This window comes from Gymnoscopelus microlampas (genome assembly GCF_963454915.1).
Source record: "Gymnoscopelus microlampas genome assembly, chromosome: 21".
Classification (NCBI taxonomy): Eukaryota; Metazoa; Chordata; class Actinopteri; order Myctophiformes; family Myctophidae; genus Gymnoscopelus; species Gymnoscopelus microlampas.
The window spans coordinates 20,459,364-20,479,145 of record NC_139958.1 but is presented as its reverse complement, the minus strand read 5'-3'; the positions used below and the strand labels follow the sequence as shown (position 1 = coordinate 20,479,145).

The window sequence follows — 19,782 nt, the reverse complement described above, 5'->3', positions numbered from 1 at the left end:
GTGGCGTTGTAGAGGGGGTCTCCCCGAACGCGTGAGTATGTCACAAGTGTTGGCACACGTGTCCGTCTCCGGTCCAGTGTCCACTATTGTCTGAAAACGGCACTTTTCTGACCTCTGACCTCACTGGACGGTCCGCCATACTTTTCTTTACACCTCTTCCGCTTAGCGCCGAGTGTGGCGTTGTAGAGGGGGTCTCCCTGAACGTGTGCGTATGTCAAAAGTGCTAGCGCCAACAGCCGTCTCCTGTCCAGTGTCCAGTATTGTCTGAAAATGGCACTTTTCTTACCTCAGGCCGCACTGGGCGGCCTGCCACTTTCCTTTTTTTTACAAATTATCTCTCAAATGTTCACCAGCATTCTGTACTGGTCTGTATCCATTTTCTATCAAGTTTATGGGCGCTCAGTTATGGAGAAGTACACACACACACACACACACACACACACACACACACACACACACACACACACACACACACACACACACACACACACACACACACACAAACTACAAATTTACTAATATTTCTGTCCTCTATCTTTTTTATGCTGTGTTTCCATGTTGTATATATGTTGTTAAATAATATAAATTTGTAATGATTTTTTTCTGATTACATTTGTATTTGTATTGTATTTTAGTTTTTAAATAGGTGAGATCAACTTTATAAACCCCAAATTCTTCTTTTTTTTTAATCTCACCTGCACTATCTACTATTATTATTTGTAGCATATTTTGTGGTCTCTTTTATCATTGTTTATTTGCTTCTGCAATAAACAATATTATATCATCATCATTTTCCAAGAGTGACCTGGCCTAGAGTCAGCATTATTACAACAATGGACAAACAATACAAAAACAATACATATATATATATATAACACACACAAATCAATATCCTGTTAAAGTGCAAAACAGTGCTAAGTGCACATTTAATGGGGGTCAATAGCCAATTTCAAACTGGAACAACCATTTAAATAGACATACTGTACATCATAAATGTATTTTTTAAATACAATTGTGTCTTTTTTTTTAAACTTGCCACTTAGAAGTGTTTTAGTATGAGCCATTTAAAAGGCATACATCATAAATGTATTTTTAAATTAGATTTGTGTCTTTTAAAAAACATAAAAAATTCACGATCTTATTTTGAAGGCAACCGGAACCCTTATTTCTGCTAGGTCGAAAACCGGAAGTCCAATTTCTGCTGACGGAACGGAGCTCTCTAAGAACATGTCCACTTTCCCACGTGGGTAGAGTACGCATGCGCAGCCTGTGTTCAGTGCCCGATCGTGTGAGAGAAACAAGCAACCAGGTCTAGGAAAACCAAAGGAAGCAACTAGGGCACTTAGGCCATAATGAGCACTTTAAACCGGTATTGAAATAACATGTGCAACTACACTTTAGAAACAAGCCCAAAAAATCTCAAATAAAAGTACCAATATTAACAAGCTTATAATAAGCGGACATGGCAACACTGGCAGCGCGCTTCCTGTTTGTATGTAGATCCGGTCTAAAGTAGCGGATACGGAAACGATGATGATGTGTGCTCGAACGGAAAACTCTTACGCAAGATTGCGCGAAAAATAGCACATCTACAACTTCACAACGCGTTGCGAACGGTTGCGAAGTGACTTGCTGTGAGCTTGTAGAGCTTGCCATTTTCAGCGCGCGACACCACCGTACGATGGAGTGTAAATCAGGATTAGAAGAAAGCCCCGGCGTGTGGGTAGCCCGAGCGAGTCTTGTACCCACAGCGGCTTGCATAAAACATGATAACAATGAGACTTGTTTAGATACATTTCAACAAAATGAAGGAACATTTTATTTTGTGATAAAAATCACTAATGCTGCGATCTATCAGCTGATCACATATATCGCAGTCATAATAATAATATAAAACAGTACATTCAATGTGAACGATTTATTATGTAAAATTGTATTTAAAACTGTATTTCATGTAGTGCCTGCAGATGTAGTCTATTTTTATTTATTTATTTTGTCTTAGGCACATACTTGGACAGACGCTGGTCCTCAGTCAGCTGACACTGACACACACATCCCATGATTCGTCTTGAGAACAACAAATAAGCTCTTGATTGATTTACTCTACTCTAATATCTACATTTCGATGGATTACATTGTTTGTCTTTGTTTGCGTGGTTTCTCAATTGCTTGGTTTTAACTTGGCTCTATATTGTCATGTAGCTTGATGTAAATAAAGCCGACAGGCAGCATAGTAAACAATAAACAAACAAACAGCAGATTAAACAGGATCTATAAACCTCAGAATAATGTCTGGACCAAATGGAGATCCAGATATCTCCATAGATGAAGGTATCATCGACGACGATGAATTCAACGAAGAAGGTAATCAAGGTATAACAACTATCTAGTTAACTGTATTGACATGTTTCTGTCACCTTGAATCTTTACAACCCTGTGTGAAGATGGAAAACATTTCAACATTAGAATGAAATGAAGCCATATTGCCTTTACACTAGTGTAGTTATTCTCAACCGTTTTAATGTCAAGGACCCAGTTTGATATGCACTATAGGCAGTGATGGAAGAAGTACTCACATGTTACCCTATTGTATAAATAGTCTGTTACAAGTACAAGTTCGGTATTCAAAATGTACTTGAGTAGAAGTACAAAAGTATTGGCATCAAAATGTACTTAAAGAACCAAAAGTAAAAGTACTCATTATGCAGAAGGTTTCAAATTAAGTATTACGTGTAAAATCTTAACAAATCCTTTGAAAATAGCAGATTGATAGTGGACTAAAAGTACAATATTTGCCTTTGAGATGTAGTGGAGTAAAAGTATTGAAAATTGGAAATACTCCAGTAAAGTAAAAATACATCAAAATGGTACTCAAGTACAGTACCTGTACCTGAGTACAGGTACCATGGTCACTGCTTAATCAGGACACAGTATGCCAATGATACGAGTTGCAACTGTTGAAGTAGGCCTTACAACTCATCTACATTGTAAAACATCATGTTTTACAGTGCACTTTATCGTTTCCTCTTTTCTGTGACAGAATATGCTGCCATCAACACCATGCTGGATCAGATTAACTCCTGCCTGGATGATTTAGAGGATCGGAATGATGCTCTGAACGGCAAACTGCATGAACTTCTGGAATCCAACCGTCAGGCTAGGCTGGAGTTCAGGGCCAAGCTGGACACAGAGGAGAACTCCTCTCCACCTGCCGATGGAGGACCAGACGAAGACATCGGGGAACCAAATGAAGGACCAGATTAGATACAGCAAGGCTGTGTTCAGTCACTGTTATATAGATGTTATTCCATAACCAATTAAATACATTTATTTAACCCATAGATCAGTGACATGCTGTATATACCATGTCCCATGTCTACCAGAGGACGCCCTGAATGTATTGTACCATAGCTGCATTTTCTTTCCTTTTCCAGGTGATTTTTTGAAATCTCAGATCTTCTGTAACATTCCAGGTTCTCTGTCCTTGTCTACATGTATGTTATGCAGACTGTTCCTTTCAGGAAGGTAGCATTTTGTCCATCCCTGACATGCCTGCATGCCATATGGCAACATGTTGGTACATGCTGTTTAAAAAACAAATAAATAAAACAAAAGAACCTTTCATACACCCTGACCGTTCTGTTCAGAGGCAAGTCAGACATTGCTTGTGCTTACATCATGGCCATTGCCACCTCCATTCCATAGTGGTAGGAGGTCACAAGAAGACATGGTATGGTAGGCTAAGGCTTGATCATTGCACACTGAAAATAGCCAAATTACAAGCTCAAAATGCACTGCGACACATTGTGAGCTTGCAGATTGGCTATTTTCGGTGCGTAGCAAAGTATAAATCAAGTATCCATACTATTAGACTTGCCACTTTTTAACAGTTATCACACAGTATATGGAATTTAACTTGTCTTGAGGTGTATGAATTGTTTGTTGTGAAATGCAAGTTGACATATTTGTGGTTTAATGGTTAATGAAGCATTCTGAAAATGTTCATAGTGTTGGGTTACTGCTGTCATGGGTTTCCAAGTGCAGAGTTTTGGATAAATAAAACAAAGCTATGTCGATAAAAGATTTTATTAATTATAATAATTATTGTATTTTGCAACGAAATATCCACAAAACGAGATATTATAGAGTGTAATTTCTGTCATAGAAAAAAACATGAAACTCTGAGGCTTATATGAAACATATTTTCTTGGAAAACTATGGTAATAAGCATTGAAAATCTGACGATTACAAACTGCACTTGCCTGCCAGTCGCATCAATTTCAAGTTTTTCAAAGGCCCCGACACTTTTTCAATTATTCTGGCTGAGGTTTGAAGCTGGGTTGAACTATGCTGACAATTTCACAAAAAATAATAATGTAAGAAATTGGCCTTGTCTTACAGGTGCAACAAAACTAAAAGGAGTGAACGCACGGTCATTCAAACACAGCCCTCAATAGATTGATCAGGTTCTTCAATAGCATTAAGTACTACTTCATGTCTGAGTCCACTAATACTGCCTGTCTGATGTAAAAAAAAAATTGAGGGAAGAAATCCAATATGGTCTCATTTCATCTTAATTTCTCAGCCATGTCATTATTGCTACCTCATTAAATCATGATTGCAACGACGGCCCTATTGCTGGCATTACAGTGGCATTATTGAAGGTAAACCGTGTAACTTTTAGCTTAATTTTTATATATATATCTATGCATATTTTAGCCATAATTTCTCTATCAGCCACTATATTATTGTGCTGGTTTGTTTCCCTGCAGAAAGACACTCCCCTCTGGCTGTATTTTGCTTTTGTTCCACTGTTTATGTTGATGTTCATCAGGGCAGAGGGACAGAGATGATTGCAACAGTTTATGAATGACGTCTGGAGATTTAAGTAGAATAAAGATTGAGGGACAAGGAGGTTAATTATGCCAAATTCACCCCATCATCTTAACCGTTGTTAATCACTAATGCAGAAATACGGTCATGGAAACGTTTTGGAATTTAATTGGTAAAAAGGAGCGGGAACTTTGTTAAATCTACTGTACACACACTTATCCCATCCACCAACAACTTACATTAAATTCAGAAATTGCAAGTATTAGGGTGTGGCAACTGTCAAATGTTTAATATTAAATGAAAAGACCTAAATACAGAAAATAAACATCCAAAAATACATTTTTGAAACTTTCAGCTGTTAGAAAACATATATTAATCTGTTTTGTCAGTCGAAGAATAAAAGTACAGTAAGAAACATACAGCTTTGTTGGTAATGTCCTTCAGATGCCCTTTTCTTCCTCAACAAGATACAAAAAAATCTTCCCATGCTACATACGCTGGTCTCTTCCCTTCAGCGTTGCAAAATTTAGTCTAGAACTGATATTTTATGTAAGTTCAGTTGACACCATGACTAAAAGGGATGACTATTGACTACAAGTTCAAGAAATACCTCTCTATTATCAGGTTATGAAATCTCAATAACAAGGCCCACAGGCTACAATGATAGAAGAGATGTAGTTTATTGCCTAATTATGCTCCGTCGTACAATGGTGCACCAAAAATAGATCTTTGAGCTGACAATGTGTGGCATCTGCGCCACATTGTGAGCTTGATTTGGGGTTTAGGAGTGTTAACAACTCTAATACAATGTTATTTTTGTGGTATGATGTATGTCCAAGCAACTTTTAGCATGTCATTTCCTTCAATCCAGGAAAATATTAAAAAGGAAAGAGCAATGTTTTGCATCTTCAAAAGGTAATTTTTTACAGCAAATGAACATCCTCTCGAAACCCACATTTATGGTTATGTAAAAAATATTAGGGATGAAATACAACTTCAACAATTACCACTTCATCTGCATTGTTCAATGTCAAGTGGACAATGTGTTGAAACATTTGATTTGATGCACTTGCTAAACATTTTATGCTGCTTTGTTGGTATGGGAAACACCTGTGTTCCTTCTATTAGGTTAGTCTACTACAACTTTTGTCTATATTGGCAGCAAAAGCGGACCTTCATTTTCCATTTAACACTTAAGGATAGCAGGATTGGGAAATAAAAAATTGGTAAACTCAGCGACTGATGGATTAGTGATATATTTGAACAGCCTAGTACTTAAAAGCCAAATTAAAAATGGTAGTACAAATAAAACGTATTTTGTGATACTGTATATAACTGGTCCTTTTTCATTATGAAATTAAGGGAATGGAATTTAAGTTATTATAATACAATTACATGGTACGTCAAAACTAAATATTCCTGTTCTAAACCTCAATTAAATAATAAAGGGATCTGGTAGATGGAAACATGCTTTTTGTTAATTTGAAATCAAGAGATCAAAACTGCTAAGTAACGAAATCTCCTGAAACAAAAGTTCCAATATGCACCATGAAGATGGAACAATATTCAGTGTTCAAAAATGTATCAATCAAATAATACATTCATAATGGATGTTCTGGGTTTTTTTGTTTTTATTTGCTACATCAGAGTGCAACACAAAACGTAGCTCATCATACTTCAAAATGAGCCTAGCTCAACAGTTTAGCTGTGGCAAGTAAGAAACAAAGAGAAGAAGTTTGGAATTCTGAGATTAAATAATGCCATTCCATAATTCCTGAATTTATTCTCAGACTTCTGAGAAATTCTGAGTTTAATCTCAGAACTCCAATAACATTTTCAAGTGGCCCTAATCCTCTTCCGTACAAAGTGAAACTGAAGATATTCAAGTATGTTTTCCAATTAAAAAAAGGAAGCAAGAAAACTGACAAAACAAAGACGGTGCAGGCATTTTAGGATATCCTGGCCTTACATCACAGCTTACACAAGCAGCCAGTGTCAATCAACAAAGCCTCAATATTGTTGTACGTCTACAAATTCCTTTTTACAATCTACACTGCATTTTGTTTAGACATTTTCAATTTTTTTCAAAAATGCATTACTACTAAAGCCGAAGTCCAGGATTCCTGCCCACACCCTGCGGCAGCAAGAAAATTACGCTACTGAGCCTTGGCTCATGTGTTTTCAGTCGGCCTTTTATTTGCATCTGTCACAGCCAAGAGATGATGTGAACAAGCAGAGTTCACAGCTTTTGTCCTAATCCTATCCATTAAAAATGTAAATCTCTCCAACAATGGTAAAGATACCAAATGGTCCAAATCACTAAAATAACTATCTGAAATGGAGAACATCACATATTGAAGCTTTATTGTTGTTGTATTGTTGGTCAAGTACATTTGCACATACCTGGAATTTGTCCTCTGCATTTAACTCATCCTAACGATTAGGAGCCGTGGGCAGCTATAGGGAGGTTTCCTGTTAGTAAACATGAGAGGAATATGACCGCGCAGCTGCGGGGGGAAGCCTATGGGTGCGTTTGGAAATTACGCACCGGAGCACACTCGCCTATTAGTTTGTATTGGCCAGTGCGCTCACTGCCGCTCAGGGCTGTATTTTCGAACGCGCCTTTCCCCCACTGACCCCCAGGCATGCGCAGATTGCGCATTCTGCTCTGTGATGACGTCGCGCGGAAATCCGTCTATTGAACAGCACCCAACCCATGGAGCAGTCGTGGTTCAGTGTCCTGCTCAAACACACTTCGACACTAAGCCAGGAGGAGCTGGGGATTGCGCCGCATCCTCAGAAACCTTTAGAAGTAAATTTTGTGTAACAAACTAACAATCTAAACCAATTAGTCATGGACATATAAATTATGTTCATAAATCAATCTTTTCTCTAGGGACTATTTTTGCACTTAGTTTTCAAAACATGTTTCACACTTAAATATGCATTAAAACGCAACAATAACACAACTTTGACCCAAAAAATATTTTCATGTAGGCTACTAACATTATGGAATCTAATGGATTCTTTGCAAATCAAACAAACCACGGTATGCTTTGGAAAATGGTCGTCATACTCAATGGACTATGCCAGACCACCAGGGTATGACATGAACCAAGTTTTACAAGGTTTCTCCTGGATCTTGTTAACCACACTAACCCTGGCATCCTAATTTTAGGCAAATTCTGTAAAAAAAACAATAAAAAACCTTAAAGATAGCTCACAACACGCCACATCGCAACATGTTGTGAGCTTGTAGCAAAAATAGCCCATCTACAAGCTAACAACGCAATACAACGTGTTATGAGCTTGCTATCTAGATCTGCTATTTTCAATGAATGTTCACCTATTCTTCCATAGGGTTCATGTGGTTAATCATATCTCAGGCCAGGTCTCAGCTAGTGTACGTAAATGTTTTTCATCGTAGACTTTATGCACTTAGTGGAGAAGGTTGGAACTTTCAACTAGGTTGGGGGGTGACCGTAACTTAGTGGGTAGAGAGGTCGTCTGGTAATCAGAATGTCTCCCGTCTACCTCAAGGGCCACCCAGTATACGTGTCGAAGTGCCCCTGAGCAAGACACTTAAGCCCTAACAGCCCATTCCATCCCCTGGGGCCTCTGAGCAGTCATCAGCTGGGTGAAGCTGAAACTGAATTTCCCATGGATTAATAAAGGTCTGCCTTCTCTACCTGGCAATGCTGGCCACAACCCAATCACGATGTAATAGTGAACAGATGTTTTTTCAGGTGTCAGTGATTAAACATGTAGATCATGTTTGAGGTAGGGCCAGCAATGTAACCTAGTTGAAAGTTTCAACCTGTAGAGGCCACTGCAACACAAGTTTCCCGAATTATGTGACTTGGGGTGAGGTTACTCTTAAAATATAAATAACTGAAAAACAGGCCTGTCTGCTTCATAAAGCCGTTACCAACTTAGGGACACAGAGCCTTATACAGGATTTATATTATCTCACTTTGATTTCTATAATGCCTTGTTATCAGTTCATACAGACATTTTACACCATTTGTTGGGTAGCCTAAGGCAGCAATTGTATTCTTTTTTTCTTTTTCTTTTTTTACCAATATGATCTTCAGCGCCTTGATGTTGCCCGGCCTGACCTCCTTTTGTTTGTTGCTTTGGCCTTCCCTGTACTGGCCTTCTCTGGTACTGCACTCGTTTCCGGTACAACAGTCTTCTCTGGTACAGCAATCTCCTCTGGTACAACAATCTCCTCTGGTACAACAGAAGCTTCTTGAACCTGCTGTTCTGTGGCCTCTTCAACAGCCTCCACTGGTTGTGACTGTGGCTCTTCACACAGTTCAGATGAACTCTCCCAAGCTACACAAGCCTGGGACACTGCCTGCTCCATTGTGGTGAGAGGGTCAAAGGCTGGGTGTGTGGAGCTGGAACTTGTTGTAGCAGTGGTGTTGTTGATACTCTGTGGCATTGAGGTGGTTGCTGGTTTCTTTTTTCTCTGACGGTCTTTTGGTAGCCTCACTCGGGTGATGTCGACTGTAGGCTGCATGAACTGATTATTACTCTTTACATCAATCTCACTGGAGTCGGTGATGATGTGGTTGTCACTTCCATCCAAGTCTGTGGTGGTGTCTGATACAGAGCTGAGGTGGTCTTCAGAGGCAAAGGCTATAGTGGACTCTGATGAAACCTTTTCTGCTGTGGCCCGTTGGTTATGCAAGCTTCTGTACTTCTGTTAAGTGAAAGAGAGTACAAATGTTTTTTGCAAGTAAATATAATAGAATAACAACTTGATGTACAGTACATAAATGCATGTTGTGGCATACTGTATGCACACGTGCATTGAGAGATCTGGTATGAGACATTACACTAATTGAATCAACAAAAATCATTTTACCCAACCCCAAAAAGGCATGTACTATAGCAGCTTCTCAAAACAATGAAAAAAAAGGACCAAGAACATCTATATTCTATATAATAAGACTTGGCAATAACAACAAAGAAACACATTTAACGTGGGGGAAAATTATAACCCCTACTGGCCCTGTTTGAAAATCAAGTTAATAATGTCTTAAAGACTAACCTTGAGGTTTTTGAAATGCTTTAAGGACTTGCAGTGGGAGTGTAGACCCGAAGATTGAAAATGATAGAACCTTTTGCAGAGGCGACAAAGGAAGCCAGCCACCGGAATTAAAAAACTAGACCCTGATGGAAAGAGGTTCATAGAATTACATTTCAAACACTTTTGATAACAATAATAAGTAACGTAAAAGGGTGTTCATGAGAAAGAAATGGAAGATGTCAAAAAAACACAAAGACCTATAAAACTGCAAGATATCAGAATAATCCCAAAACTGACTTTATTCAGAGTGAATAGTTGCAATCTGGGAACTCACCATATACAGTGTCAGTGTCATATTCCTCATCACTGGCCATGTCCTCCAGGTTCCCATCTGTCTGAGATGACCAGCCACCCTACAAGGACAAAACATACAGCTAAATCAAATGGACAATAAATCCATTGAGGGCCTAACATTTTGAGCTTAAAATGAATGAAAAGGTACAGTATATATATATAATATATATATATATATATATATATATATATATATATATATATGACAGGAAAAACTATGCTCGACCTGTCTGGTGGAGCTGCTTTGGATTCTATCATTCCTCTGTCCTTCCTCTTGATCCACTTCACTGCCCTCTTCTTCCTCAACCAAATATTCCAGTGAGGGTACAGAAGACTGCTCAGCCAAGTCATCTTCCTGAATTTAGTCCGCAACAGTAAACACAGTGAAGACGTACTTCAAACATGTACAGACATACATACAGACCAACCAGATTGTGCAACAGCGATATACAGTATATATATATCTATACATTCCAGGAATCTCTCTATGTGAATTATGTCTATCTGTCTGTCCTTAACATAGCTCGATTACTGTCCATCTGATCGTATTCACACTTGGCGGGTGTATGGCTGAGGACCCTTAAGCCCATAGTGTTGAGTGTGAAGTCGATCAGATGAGCGGTTCTCCAGAACAGATCATGCCACGAACGGGCTTCAAGGTTTTTTGTTAGCATTAATAAAATAATTATTAAACATGGCAAAACAAACTCAAGTGAGCAGTGCTTTACTTTGTGTTCCTTGTTACAATGGTGGTCGAGGACATTACTGGTCAATTCAGTTTGACAGGTGGCACCCCAATGCTGCAGGCCTGGTCCTTTTTCTCTGTAGGCAATTCAGATGTACAGTAGGCACACAAGTTAAGAGTGACGACATGAGGGCTCAACTTCCCAAAATGTAACCGTTTAGAAAATCCAGCTGATGAAACTTCCATAGATATTAAACATTTTCCACATTAATTTCATTAACTTTCACAATTAAAGGGTGAAACAATGTGAGCACTTGTCTTGCATTTACCACCTATATAAGAACATGACAGTAAACAACAACAAAAGTAAACAGAAAGAGCACACATCTAGGGCAGACATCAATCAAGCTGTATTGACTTTAAAACTAAACATGTTAGGATACTGATATACCTACAAAATGCAGTCAATGTAATTGGCAAATGATATATGAATTGTTGCCCTTTTTGCATTATACATAAGCAATAAGACACAGGAGGGAGTGCTTTATAATGGTTATTGGCACGGGTGCGCTCCAACATAGGCACGACGTGAAGCGGAGTGCCGTCGCCTTGCATAACTATGATAAAGCATGGCCTTGACTGTTTTATTGCTTTTATACAACAGCAATGCACTGTGATTAAATATTTTCATTTTAATATGGGTTAGTATAGTAGTGTTCAATTTCGCTAAATTAGGTTGCTTTCAGCCCTCCGCAATCCTAGATAGTTTGCCGTTGTTTGCCGATCCTATAGGCAACTTAATGCCAGCTGGCCGGGTCCACAATGTATCACAGAATGATACTTTTACGGATGATTTACTGGTGTATTGTGGTTATTGGCATAGCTCCAAATGCCTCTTTGCCAATCACAATGTGCAGTTGGTAGTAGCTGTTGTATAATGTATGTTGTTGTACATTTGTCTTTTGACAGGTCATTCTCAAAACCTACTGAAGATCTATCAATCTTGGGGTGTGAGGCAAACTTTGTCTTCAAATGAGATTAAGTATGTGTGTATGACACCAACCCATCTTTGCATGCTCCCCGCAGAGACTCCTGGACATGAGGCAACAGTGTGACCAGGCAGGTATTGCTCATGTGCTGGATCTCCATCATCCTCTGTTGGTGGGACAAGCCAATCATATGTTCCTGAAAATTCTTTACACAAACATAGAAGGAAAGAACAAAAGAACCTCGAGGTTAAGACGTGCTTGCTTGAGCTCAAACTGCAAAGAACCCACATCAACTTGTCCTTGTCTTTCTCGGCCTAAACGCACGCACGCACGCACACAAATAGCAGCCTCTCCAGGAATTTGTGATCGCAAAGATCAATTCAAATTCAACCAAAGTGTGCAATAATTGCATGATTTCTATTCATGGACAAAATATTACCCAAACACTAGAATACAGAAAAGAAATCTGTTCCTAGTTTGAATTGTAGATTAGAGCAGGAAGATCCACACACCAGCCAATTAAGAGGATTTTATTTAATGCAATGACGTAACATTTTGAGCAACAAGCTCAGACTTCTTGTATAGACAGAACGTCGCCATATTAAATCCCCATAGCCCCCATTACAAAACCTTTTTACGACCGCTATTCAGCCTGGGTCCTCTTGCTTGTTGCTCGAAAAGTCACATCATAGCATTAAATTAAATCCTCTTAATGACCGCTATTTGGTGTGCTGATCTTTCTGCTCTAATCAAGGTATGTTTTTGATTCAGCATCCATTTTATTAGACATTGGGGTGTGCATGTGATATTTAAAAAAAACATAGCTGTTTGAAAATATACCTGTCACGGGACAGCCCACTGCCCTATATACACACACACACACACACACACACACTGATACATATGACTGCTTTCTGTAATATGCAAGGACTAATAGTTTTAAATGTGTGTATTGAAAACTGTGTAAATGTTCACTGATTTGTGTGTTTGTCAGTAATTTGTCTGGAAGGTGCCAAGTGCTGTGGAGGAGAGGGGTGTCTGCTTTACGAGTATATTTAAAATGTCATTGGATTGTGTTATCATCCCAAGTTGTATTTGAGTTTAATCATAAAACATCTTTGTGAGTGTTTAGATTACTCTTATGTTATGGGGAAGGTGTAGAAGACCTAATTGATAGCTAATTAGAGAATGTGGTAGGATCCACTCCCATAAAAAGGAGGCAGCAGGTACAGCAACTCAGTAAGTCTTAGGCTGGAACACAGGTAAGCCTTGGACGATCGGGCAACTATAACAATACCATTATCATCATGTGCAATATTTCCCATCCCCAGATGTCATCACATCGGAATACTAAATCAAATTAGAATCTGTTTATTGGCCAGGTATATAAACATTATTATATATTATTATATTAGTGTACAGCTCAGCAGTTCTGTCTGTGTTCAACCTACCTGCTGGTTGTGACAGGTAATACTGCAGAGATAGCAGTAGAATTTCTTAGCTTCCTCAACAGTCTTCTCCTTGGCTTCCTCGACAGTCTTCTCCTTGGCTTCCTCGACAGTCTTCTCCTTGGTTTCCTCGACAGTCTTCTCCTTGGCTTCCTCAATAGTCTTCTCCTTGGCTTCCTCAACAGTCTTCTCCTTGGCTTCCTCAACAGTCTTCTCCTTGGCTTCCTCAATAGTCTTCTCCTTGGCTTCCTCAACAGCTTCCTCAACAGCCTCCTCCTTGACATCCTCAGCAGCCACCTCCATCATGTCATCCTCCTGGCTATCTTGTGACGCTAGTGAGGCATCTTTGTCCTCTGGTGCCTCCTCCAAGTCTAATATATTGCTTTCCACGTTCTGCTTATCAGATGGTGACCGGCCTGTCACACCAGTGTCTTTCAGCTGTTGCAAGACAATATGAACATTGTCAACTTAAACTTATCCAGTGCGCAATACATTTGTTCCTCTTATAAATGATCACATACTGCATGCACACGTTGAGCCTAGAAAGCCCAGTGTGGTTGACTTCTACCTCAGCAGTTCTGATCTCCTCAAGCTCCTCCCCAACATCAGATACTGCCATGGACCCCCCTGCTTCGATAAGGATGCAGTCTGGAGATAGAGCCAACCATAGACACACAATTAGATGCAACATTGTGTCATCAACGATGGGGTAACAGTCTGCCATCTTACCTGGGTATTGTTTATAATTGCCACTTATGAGCAGCAATAAATGTTTTACCTGTGAAGCGCAGTGTTTACGAAAATGACGAAAATGACAAGATGGCATACTTTCTAATCATCAGTATAGAGGATAGATTTGTTTTCAGCCCTGTGTGAGTCTCATGGTTTAAAGCTAAATAAAATCTCTCGACTGAAAACATTTTTGCCAGGCTAAGTTGTGAAATCACAGACTTCACAAATCCCCGGACACACAAACAGACGCTCTTCTAGATGGCTAGACTCCTGCAGAGCTACCGTGTACAAGCCCGGAGACACGGACACAAGGGCAGCACATAGACAAAATTAAAAAAACATGTAACTACTATTGCCTACTGTAAGCCAAACAGGTTTTTGTTTGTGTGTGTTCTTACCATCAGATGGGCTTTCCTCGGTAGCATTGTTATACTGAGATATGAGAACTACGTCATCATCAGTCCCAATGTTGGTCTTTTCAGAGGACTCCTCTATCCTGCACAGTGGAAGATAAATTAGACAAAGATGAGTGGACAAAGCCGTGAATGTTTACGTTCAGTCATAATCATGTCTAACTATTATTTGACTGACATATTATTTGATTAATCCCATCCGAATACATAGGACAAAAGGAAAATCAAATGAAGAAAACAAATAGTAGTCATGAGGGCCATACCCATCGGTCTTCTGCTTCTTGACCACAGGCTCCTCTGTTGGCTCTGCAGATGCCTGTGTGTGTTCCTCTGTGTTTGACGGTACTCCATCTGTAGGTTACATACAACCATCAGTGCATTTTCACATACTCGTTTAACACAAGGGGAGAAGATATAGGTGCCATATATTCCAGCCAAAAGACATTATTTTCTCTCCCAGTACCAGTGTGCTTTAAAATGTGAACATGGGCAAACTGTATCACGACAAGTCATGTTTAGTCCTGAGGTACCCAACTCTGAAAATGGCAACAAACGACGACTGAGTGTGCCTCTGCCATACCTGTTGCACCCTCCGCCACGGTGTCATTGGTAGCACTGGCTGCAGGTTGGCCATCTGTATTTCCTGCTGTCCTCTGCTCGCTATCCCTCTTCCTGTCTGCTGCCTGCCAAGCAGACAGGAAGTCGGCAGGCTATACACAAAGAGACAGATAAAAAAGGATTATGGGTAATTCAACAATGACTTGGCTAGTTTACACACATTTGGCGTCACTGATGGCCACATTTATCTGTGATCCACCAATTCTTGTAAGGTATTACAGTAGGTCCCCTTGGCACTAAGCCATGACCAAACTTGAACTAATATGTTATTCAGAGGACCCCTCAAAAGTGATGTTCACAACATTTGTCAAGTGTAATTTCAAAGCAGCTTCTACTGCACAAAGCAAGTGCTCCCTCCGAGCATCTTAGCCAATCACAGCGTTTGTGGTTGAGAATAGCATACATTTGGTTGCATTCGGTTGTAACAGAGAGTTGCAAATCCGATCATCACTGTAAGGTGGAAACTTTTCAGGAAATGGGAAAAAAATAACTTGTGTTCCAAAGGATCCAATGTAGTTATTATTTAGTAGTCGCAAGCTCTTGTTAATACTTTTGGTTAAATATTTATGAAACCCACAGACTGACTTAACTACACTCACTTTCAAAAGTTTTCAATAATAGTGAAAACAGCAGATCTACAAGCCCACAACAACTCCTACAATGCCACGTGTTGTGAGCTTGTAGATCGGCTATTTTCGCTACGACAATATTTTTTTTTTACAACAAAAAAAACTAATGTTGAGATATGGAGATACAGGGTGTCTGCTCAGCAGCACAAAATGCAGGTGGAACAAAAAATGCCAATGGGAAATGCCATACTGTAATCTATTGAATGGGTGAGCAAAACCTTAATGATCCTTCAGCACTTACCGTAGCATTGGGGGCCGGGGGTTGTGGGTTGGTGTTATTAGGGTAGTAGCGGCCACCATGGGGGTGGAAGTGTTGTCGAGCAGGTGGGAAACCCATCATAGGGGGCTTGAGGGCCACACCCATGGGAACTGGTCCCAGAATGGAGTTCCGGGGCCCTGCAGCATAGAACTGACGGTACTGCTGTCCAGCCACCGCAAAGCCCCGCATGCTACCTGGACGGTGGACAGAGGAGGGGAGACATTGTTTAAAATCAAATAAAAGTGGATACAAGGACAGGAAGAGCAACAGCAGAAAATAACATTTGTTTCATGGTTGTAAATACATTGGCTTGTAATATGAGCAAGACCTGCCGCTCATATAATGCATTTAGCATCAGTGATGCATTTAAAAAAAACATTGATTATGTTTTGGAGTTCTACAACAATTGGTTCTGATCAAGCAATCTTATTGGCGAGAGCCACGTTATTTGCCACAACATAACAGGGCTGCACGATTATGACTATGCTGATAACCCCGATTATTTTTGCTGACTATTGTGATCTTGTTGTGCCTCTGTGAGCTTGATGGATAGATAGATGAGTTGTTCAATGTTCTGGTTGTGAAATGGTTGAGGAGCCGAGGGCAAGGTGCAACAGCTGACAGAAATTAATGAATGAATGTATGAATTAATTGCCTGCAATATAGCAGCTAGGAATTACCCACTTAAACCCTATATACTTACTTGACTGGGACTCCCCCAGGGCTCTATACTTAATCCGCTTGTTTTTCCCCCCTCTACACCAAATCTCTTCACCGAAAATAACCGATCTATAAGTGGCGAGTTATGAGCCGAGCTGGTAGATCTGCTATTTTCACCAAATGAAATAGAAATAACCCTTCATCAAACCCTAATATATCAGTGTTTTATTCACAATATAAAATCAAATGGGGGGCATGTCTGGGCCTGTCACAAAGCTGCGAAGGAATAATACACTATATATCTGAAGGACTTTTGTGCCACTTAAACGGTGCAGCTCGGTCATAAAAGAAAATCGGTTTTCCAGATCACCAAAATCATCAGTTAGAATCATAACTTAGTTATAAAGTGTCTTTATACAGTAACTGACTACGTTATAGTAGTTAATAATGTGCGCTGTGTGGTTCCGCTGAGCGCAGTGAGTATTGTAAGTGCTGGTCATAAGTGCATTATGACCAAATACTTCATAAAGTTGTCATACATGATTGTAAACATTTATAAAGAGTGTTATGAAGCCTTAAAAGTGCATTACAATACATTATAAATACGATTGTGATGCATTATAGACCTGATCTTTAAGTTAAAGTGTTATCGATCTTTTTCCATTATTACTAGGAGCACTTCCAGCCATACCTTGCATACGTTGCATCATTATGGCCCCCTGTAGCATGTGGTGGTTGGGGCCGATGATGGTAGTCTGGGTAGCCTGGCACAGGTTGACCATCCTTTGTGCAGGGGGAGCCTGTGGAGCCATGGCCCTACACCACAAGCATACAGGTGAATTCGCTTTTTTCCAGCAACTAACATTATGATAAATGTTCAGAGAAAATAGCTCAAATGGTGGGCAATTAACTATATACTGTACATACAAAATAAACAATACGGTAACTTGTTGCGACTGTCAAATCAGTGGTTCTCAATGTGGGGTCCAGAGACTCCCGGGGTCCTTGAGGGGGTTCCAGGGGGTCCCCACTCCCCAGCTAAACTCTTATAGGCCTGAGTGTACAATTGGACCCAAATGGCTCCAAATTAACTTTAAAAAAACTAAACAAAAAAACAACAAACAAAAAAATAAATGTCAGTGGCCTAATGCATTTCAAACTGTGTGGGGGGGGGTCCTTAATCACTGTGTTAAATGACCTCTTTCTAACAACAATGTCCTGATTGGGCCTATGCTTAACTGATCCCCGGTGTGGGAGTTCATGATCTTACCGCTGTGCCTGGACCTGGTGATGGTGGTGTTGATGGGGATGGGGAACATGGTGCTGTGGCGGAGGCTGTGGCGGCGGAGGAGGAGGCGGCTGTTGCTGGAAGAGATGCTGGAGCTGCCGCAGGTGTTGCTGGAACTGTTGCTGCTGTTGATGCTGCTGCTGCTGCTGCTGGTGAAGCTGGTGTGGATTGAACATCCTGCTGTTGTTATAACAACGACAGTGTCAGATCCGAGGAGTAGTCCGGACACCTGTTCTTCAGCGTGAGGTTCTATAGATCAGGGTGTGAAAAAAAGCAATACTGTGCTTGAAAGTCTGCTCCGATCAATTATGTCTCATCTAGTGCAGATGTAAACGTTAAAAAACAGTGCGCGTCCATCCCATTCATACAACAGGTCCGTCATATCAGTGGAAAGCCGATGTCTGATAACAACACAAATTGTGTTGGCAACTACTCGACGATTGCAAAGTTTAGCTGGTCAACACAAGAACATTTTCACAATGTTCCTCTTCGCTTAAGGAAACGTTATAGAATCGGTCGACTCGTTTTAGCAGTGCTGGCTGCAATCAATGAACACACTCACACATATATATTCCACAACGAAACATTATGAACACATGTAGCTGATCGCATGTTGCCTTCAAAATAAAATGCATTCTGTTACTGACACTGACTGTCCCAACATGGATAGATCCTGTACAGTGAAACCTCACTGAAAATGAATTAATTAATTCGTAATTCACTTTATTATTATTATTATTATTATTATTATTGTTATTAACATATGAATAGATGCATTATTTGAATTATAGCTGCAGCTATTTATTCTTCCAATAAACTGTGCCCTTCATGAATATTTAACACCATATATTTTGGATAAATCTATTATTCATGTACTTATCCAGTATATTTTACACCATCCTTTAACGTTAACGTACTTGGATTTCGATAAGGTGTTGTTTTGTAAACAGGGGTTTTAGTAGTAAGTTTTCTCCTGGATGTCTCATTGTGTGTCACTGTGGCTAACATGACCTGCTGCTGCACTTGCCATGCTAAGTTTAGCCGACTGTGGCTAACAACATTTAGCAACACAAATGTTAAAATAACCTGGTAAAAAGGTAGCAATAATAAAGTTGCACAACTTTACACAATTAACCTGTGCTACTTACAGTTAAGAGGTCCTAATTTCCAACCAGGAAACCGAAACGCGCACGGAATAAAATACCGTTGTGTTGTATGGATGACAACAACACAGACTAGATTAAAGTAGGTTGGTTCCCCTGTCTCGCTGCACTACTAGCAGTGTTGCCAGATTCTGCGAGAGACACAAGCAACAAGAAGCAACCAGGTCTAGGAAAACAAGCCCAAAAGAAGCGACTACAAGCTCTACAAGATTGTAGTCGCTTGTAGATCTACAAGCTCACAACGCATTGCGATAAGACGCGTTGTGAGCTTGTAGATCTGCTTTTTTTTTTAAAGGTATTTTTGATTTTTTTGTAACATTTCTAACAACTCAAATCTTGTATGGTATGGGGGTCCCTGGAACAAAATATTTTCAGATCAGTGGACGAATACACATTAATTTGGGAGTCCTTGCCATGAATATGTTTGAGAACCACTGGTTGCAACTCGCAACTACCAATAATTTACAAGAAACTTTACATAAAAACAAGACCAACGTCGCTTATAATAAGCGGACATGGCAACACTAACTACTAGATAATCTAACCTCGCGTCGAGAAGCGTCACTGGTTTCTATTTACTGCTCAGTATTGGCTCAGTACTCATATCTGATTCTGGTCTAAAGCCCGCCTACTGTATCCGGTAATTGGCACACGTAATAGTGGATGCACGCAC

The 19,782-nt window shown here is 39.9% G+C and overlaps 2 protein-coding genes across 4 annotated transcripts; one reads left to right on the top strand and one right to left on the bottom strand.

Moving 5' to 3' along the window:
- Positions 1–2,037: 2,037 nt before the first annotated feature.
- Positions 2,038–4,293, top strand: bbln (bublin coiled coil protein). 2 transcript variants are annotated; one of them, XM_084046800.1, is made up of 2 exons: positions 2,038–2,364; positions 3,041–4,293. In XM_084046800.1, exons 1-2 carry the CDS (start codon positions 2,289–2,291, stop codon positions 3,262–3,264), a joined length of 300 nt encoding a protein of 99 aa, XP_083902926.1. In that variant the 5' UTR covers positions 2,038–2,288; the 3' UTR covers positions 3,265–4,293. The 2 variants fall into 2 exon arrangements, with proteins under 2 accessions (XP_083902926.1, XP_083902925.1); XM_084046799.1 differs by having other exon boundaries at positions 2,038–2,373.
- Positions 4,294–5,107: 814 nt separating this feature from the next.
- On the bottom strand, positions 5,108–19,214 carry ciz1a (cdkn1a interacting zinc finger protein 1a). Of its 2 annotated transcripts, none has more exons than XM_084046560.1 (15): positions 19,095–19,214; positions 17,929–18,195; positions 17,350–17,474; positions 15,981–16,192; positions 15,073–15,202; positions 14,756–14,843; positions 14,478–14,575; positions 13,916–13,995; positions 13,351–13,785; positions 11,974–12,104; positions 10,954–11,047; positions 10,452–10,580; positions 10,206–10,284; positions 9,893–10,014; positions 5,108–9,541 (listed from the first exon to the last, which is right to left on the bottom strand). In XM_084046560.1, the coding sequence occupies exons 2-15, from the start codon at positions 18,120–18,122 to the stop codon at positions 8,924–8,926; spliced, it is 2,535 nt and encodes an 844-aa protein (XP_083902686.1). In that variant the 5' UTR covers positions 18,123–18,195; positions 19,095–19,214; the 3' UTR covers positions 5,108–8,923. The 2 variants fall into 2 exon arrangements, with proteins under 2 accessions (XP_083902686.1, XP_083902687.1); XM_084046561.1 differs by lacking the exon at positions 19,095–19,214 and adding an exon at positions 18,864–18,988.
- Positions 19,215–19,782: the final 568 nt, after the last annotated feature.

Bases quoted from the DNA above. Each gene is read 5' to 3' on its own strand.
- bbln (XM_084046799.1), top strand. From the start codon at position 2,289: ATGTCTGGACCAAATGGAGATCCAGATATCTCCATAGATGAAGGTATC. The intron at 2,374-3,040 runs GTATAACAACTA...TTTCTGTGACAG, and splicing joins CAACGAAGAAGGTAATCAAG to AATATGCTGCCATCAACACC.
- ciz1a (XM_084046560.1), bottom strand. From the start codon at position 18,122: ATGTTCAATCCACACCAGCTTCACCAGCAGCAGCAGCAGCAGCATCAA. The intron at 15,203-15,980 runs GTAAGTGCTGAA...CTTTGTGTATAG, and splicing joins CCCCGGCCCCCAATGCTACG to CCTGCCGACTTCCTGTCTGC. The intron at 10,581-10,953 runs GTAAAGCACTGC...GACTAAATTCAG, and splicing joins ATTGTAACAAGGAACACAAA to GAAGATGACTTGGCTGAGCA.